Genomic DNA, 4774 nt, shown 5'->3' on the forward strand with positions numbered 1-4774 from the left:
CCCGTTGTTGTTGGCGCTCGCGTTTACGCTGGGTAACAACGAGTGAGGCCGCGGAAAATTTTGTCTATGCGGCGTGTCTAATGTTACACCAGAGGTGAGTTATAGTGGCTACGGTGGTAGGAACTTGTGCCACTTCCTGCCAGGATGCGTGATGCCGGCTGGCAGGGCTACGGGCAGCATGAACGTTCGATTGGAAGGATCGAGTTTCCTTATCCTTCTGGCCGGTTTGCTGCCGGTCGCGCTCGCCTGGTGTTTGCCTTTGTTTGGCTAATTAATTATTTTAATTATTAATATGAATTCGACGCTACCCATAGCGCCCATACCTTGATGAACCTTCGGCGTAGTTTTTGGGGAGTAGCGGTACGTTGACTTTGTTTATTCGAAGGGTGGAGGAAGGTAAAGTGTCAGACAGTCACTTAGAGCGCCGCACACGTAAGATCACGTAAGATATTTCCAATTTTCGTGCCCTCTCCATCAAGCCAAGTGTTGATTGACTGCGGAGACCGGTTACGGACGGTGGCGCCGCGTAGGTTCAGGCGTTACCTTGGTGCGTATGTTTGCACAGTGATAAGTTTGCGCATTGAATGTGAAAGTAATTTAAATTGATAATTCACTGAAGTTTTCTCGCAGCTGCCGAAGCAGCATTGTGGCATTGTGGAATGAATTATTGGTACCATCGTAGCGGGTGAAAGTGAACCGGAACCGGGTGAAATGTAGCGAGTGGGCAGGAAATATTCATTCTGGAAAAGCATTTCAAGGTTGGCAACGAAATGAAAATCACGGCGAATCAGGTTGATTGTGGTTTGAATATTTGATTGCATAAACCGGGGGCTATAATGGTTCCAGCATTCGGCCTGCAGGTGACATTAGCTAAAGGATTTTCAAACGGTCAGCATCGAAAGCGGAAGTTGAGAATGTATTCTTTAGTGTCATATCTTGTTTGTTTGTTGCTGTTTCTCCACACGGTTACAAATGGTATGGGCCGTTCGTACATTACCCCAAAAGCATTCTAAAGAGTTTCTATCGCTTCAGGTTATGCCAACACGTGTTTGCATTGCGTCGCCCAGGGCGAGGAGCGATTGTGTGACGATGCGGCCGAGATTCTGGAGTGCAATGAAGAGTTGGCGGAGAAGTACCTTAGCTTGTTCATGCGCGTGAACGAAAATCTGGACGTCGAGGGTGTCGATAAAACGCAATTCAAGTGCTTCAAATTCTACATCCTGGGCGAGGAACAGTTCCACCTGAAGGGATGCACCTACGAGAGTCTGCCGATCTGTGACAAATTGACGGACAATATGGGTTGCTCCTCCTGTGAGGGCAAAGATTGCAACGCACAGTACTACGAGAGCTACATCGACGACGACGACGATGGACGGGCGGGCACGCAGGTGTCATCGATGGGATTGATTGCCACTTGTGTGCTGATTATCGGTTTATTTCGTTGTGCCGTAGTGCACTAGACACGCCAGTACATTGTCGCACGGAGCACGGTTAGCTCGCAGTCACAAAAGCACCTATAATGAACAGTACACTCAGCAGCACGCTGGTGGACGATCGTTGGCTGTAGTTGTTGGTTGAGCTGCTGCTGGTCTGCGAAGAGCAGTTCAAGCTGCCATTGAAATCGATCGTCGGCTGTCGGCAGATGCTCTTACTACCTGCTGTACATCCTTGCACGGCAAACGTGTCCACCTGTGAGCCTGAGAATGGTCGGGAGAGGGCGAACACTTACGATATGCCACAAAAGAACTCACACACACTCACACGCGCACTACACTTACCTGTACTCCTAAAGTTCACCTTCACACAGCTGTACACTTTGGAGGAGGCCGTGAATTCGGTTGTATTTCTGTAGAACGTATTCAGCTGTAGTACCGTTTGATTGACCACGGCCGGTGTGCAGGTGACCTTGGGGATGGTCTGATTAGTATTGCAGGCTACCACTCCTATGCACAGGGGACAGTTGGCGGCAGCGGCTGTAACGGGTTTCGATTTTTTGTTAATTTGAGCGTGTTACACCCATCCGGATACGATTACACCTTACCATAGGCAAAGCAAACGCTAAGCGCACCAATAAATGCAAGCAGACGGAACATTGCAAATCACCTTACTGCGGGGCTGTGTACCTTCTATAATACTGATTGTTGAGCAGCGTGCTAGACCTATTTATCGCCGATAGCGAATCACTTGAATCAGTTAACCGGGCCATTTAGTCATCGTTTGTTTACCCTGTACCGGGCAGATAAGTGTCGTGTGCTTGAAGCAGGCGATAAAGTGACATTGTATTCGTCAGTAACATTCACCCAGCCCACAGGCGGCTGGTGATGTATTGATTTTGAGACTTTGAAATGAAAAGAACGATTGATTCGGCTTAGTCCGGTTGGAATGCACGCACGGTGTGTGGTGATGCATCTTTAAACCGTACTCTCGTACCACGTGCAAGTGGACTGTTTCTGCTTGAAGTAACTTATCTCTTCGCTCAGTTTGGAGCTGTTGACTCATCTATGTTCGGGCTGACATTCGCCTAACACCATCGAATGTTCAACCATGCACCAGTGGATCGACAAATCGAACAACACGCACACACTTTGTACGAAAAATGTGAACCAGATGCTTTCAATTTCGGCTAACAAATCAAATTTGCCACATCAGAGAGTTGAAGTGGCAAATTGGGCAAGCCGGTGCTGGGGAATTGAAGCTGACCGGCCAGTCACTGTACGTACGTCCGTGCGGCGCTAGCAAATCAGCAAAACGGAACCGTAGGTGTCGGGATTGGTTTTCCATTGCGCAGCATATGCTAGTAGCCTGCGGGAGAGTCCTGCTCTGTCTATTTGCTTCTCACATCCACGTGCTACATGTGCCCCAAAAACCGGCTCAACTGTGCGTATGACACCGGGGTGCATGTATATGAGTGTATCAATAATAACTGCGGTTTGATCAAGAGCCCCTTGGCCTGTCTCGCTCAGATGCATGACAAACGAGCATTCTCTCTCTCTCTCTGGCCCTCTCTGGCGTGGTCGAACGGACTCGTTCGTTTTCGCAAAACCATCACACACTTTCCGAACGCATCCCCACCTTGGGTGGGAAAGGTAAAAGAGCAAATAATTGCATATTTGAATCCAATCCGTGTGCTGGAGGTGCTGGGACGGATGGGACTGGACATCGGACAGGGTGTGCGTTGAAAACGTTGTCATCGTTGGCTTCCGGTTGGAAAATCGGTTTGAGTGTCAATTTCCTCGCTGCTCCACACTGATCTCTCTCCACCGGTGGTCTGTGTTTTCCTTTTCCATAGGCAGCGTAGGGAGGGTCGGTTGCGGTTGCATTGCCATGTACAGGTTCTGCTGTGGAGGGTGTCGAGTGTGTTTGGTTTTGCCATCGGCCATCAAATATGTAACATTCAGCACCGAGCAGAGCCCCACAGATACCGTTCGACACTGCACAACCGGCCATTACCGGGGCCGGCACGCACGCCGGCGACGAGATTGGGATCGGGTTATTGTATTCGATGGTTATATGCATATTTTACGATCCATTCCCCAGGTTTTCCGAAGCTGTGCTGACCGATGACATCGGCATCGAATACTGACACCGACACCGATGGTGGGATGAAGTGGTTTTTATGCCGATTTTCAGGGGATTTTTTTTTACTCCCGCAGGTTTCATGGTGCAGGGATTTGCATTTGCATAGATGAGGACCGTTTGTGAGCGATGGTGGTGATGGGGTGTTTGAACGCACAAAACAAAAACAAAAAAGCTTCAATCTGTTGCTGTATTTTTTGCGGCATCATAAACGATTCCGTTTCCACCGTCGGATGCAGCTTGACCCTGGGAGACTGGTTGGTTGGGATGGTGTGTCGAAAATTGGTGCGAACATTGGATTGGTTTTGATTGAACTGGATCTGAGCCGGTGTGGGAGAATGGGGAGAGGATAAATATTTCATCGCCGGCGAGTTGATTATGAGCGATTCAGTTTGATTTATGATGCATGATTTAAAATTAAATCACTTAATTGGTTTTTGCATATTCGATTGAGCGGGCAGAAGATGCGTCATCGTCGCAGGCGCACGTTGTTTGTCATTCCGCGGGTGTTTGCGAATGCGGAACACATTAATCGGTTGGAACGGTTCACAACAACAGGCATGTTTACCTTTATGACGCTCGCAATTTGTCAAACAATGCACCTCAAAAAGGCTGGTCAATTTGAGTTTACAAAAAGGTGATAAAATGGGAAATGATTTGGTCAGCAAATGAAGCCACACCAGCCAACCGTAACCGGAATAATTCACTTAAAAATGATGGTCGAAAATGGGACTAATTGGCCCGGGGGTTTGATGCAGATCAGACAGATAAATGCAACGCAAGTTCATAAAAGGCCACTCTGGAGGTGTGAATTGGTTTGTACTGTTGGAGGGCCATAACCGGTGACTAGTGGTTGAACATGTTTGCATTGAAGTTGAGCGTTCTGTTTGTAATTACAATAGTGCTAGTAAGTGTTTGGCTGGTGATGGTAAAGTGTGGAAAGTTGTACTTAGTTTGATTTTTTTTTTATAATTTAGAACATAAGTGTTGCTCACCATGGTCGAAGGCATGGTGACAGAGATGACAGCGATGGTGATCGAGACTGGGACCAAGGATCGTCCTACTGGAATGGTCAAGCTACTACGACAACTACGCGGGTCGCCACAGTGTCCACCATAACACCACTGCCCGGCTTTACGGTGAATCGGAATACGACGGCGACAATTCCTCCCTTTCCTTTGAACACTTCGTTTGATGT

At 48.1% G+C, this 4774-nt stretch overlaps 2 protein-coding genes across 2 annotated transcripts; one reads left to right on the forward strand and one right to left on the reverse strand.

The window, feature by feature from the left end:
* Positions 1 to 899: 899 nt before the first annotated feature.
* LOC133391355 (uncharacterized) lies at positions 900 to 1722 on the forward strand. Its single transcript, XM_061645058.1, has one exon. The coding sequence runs from the start codon at positions 1149 to 1151 to the stop codon at positions 1458 to 1460; it is 312 nt and encodes a 103-aa protein (XP_061501042.1). The 5' UTR covers positions 900 to 1148; the 3' UTR covers positions 1461 to 1722.
* On the reverse strand, positions 1415 to 2198 carry LOC1281985 (uncharacterized). The gene is made up of 3 exons (XM_321975.5): positions 2042 to 2198; positions 1779 to 1973; positions 1415 to 1697 (listed from the first exon to the last, which is right to left on the reverse strand). The coding sequence occupies exons 1-3, from the start codon at positions 2091 to 2093 to the stop codon at positions 1492 to 1494; spliced, it is 453 nt and encodes a 150-aa protein (XP_321975.3). The 5' UTR covers positions 2094 to 2198; the 3' UTR covers positions 1415 to 1491.
* Between the last annotated feature and the right edge of the window lie 2576 nt (positions 2199 to 4774).

Source organism: Anopheles gambiae, chromosome 2 (genome assembly GCF_943734735.2).
Source record: "Anopheles gambiae chromosome 2, idAnoGambNW_F1_1, whole genome shotgun sequence".
NCBI classification, from domain to species: domain Eukaryota; kingdom Metazoa; phylum Arthropoda; class Insecta; order Diptera; family Culicidae; genus Anopheles; species Anopheles gambiae.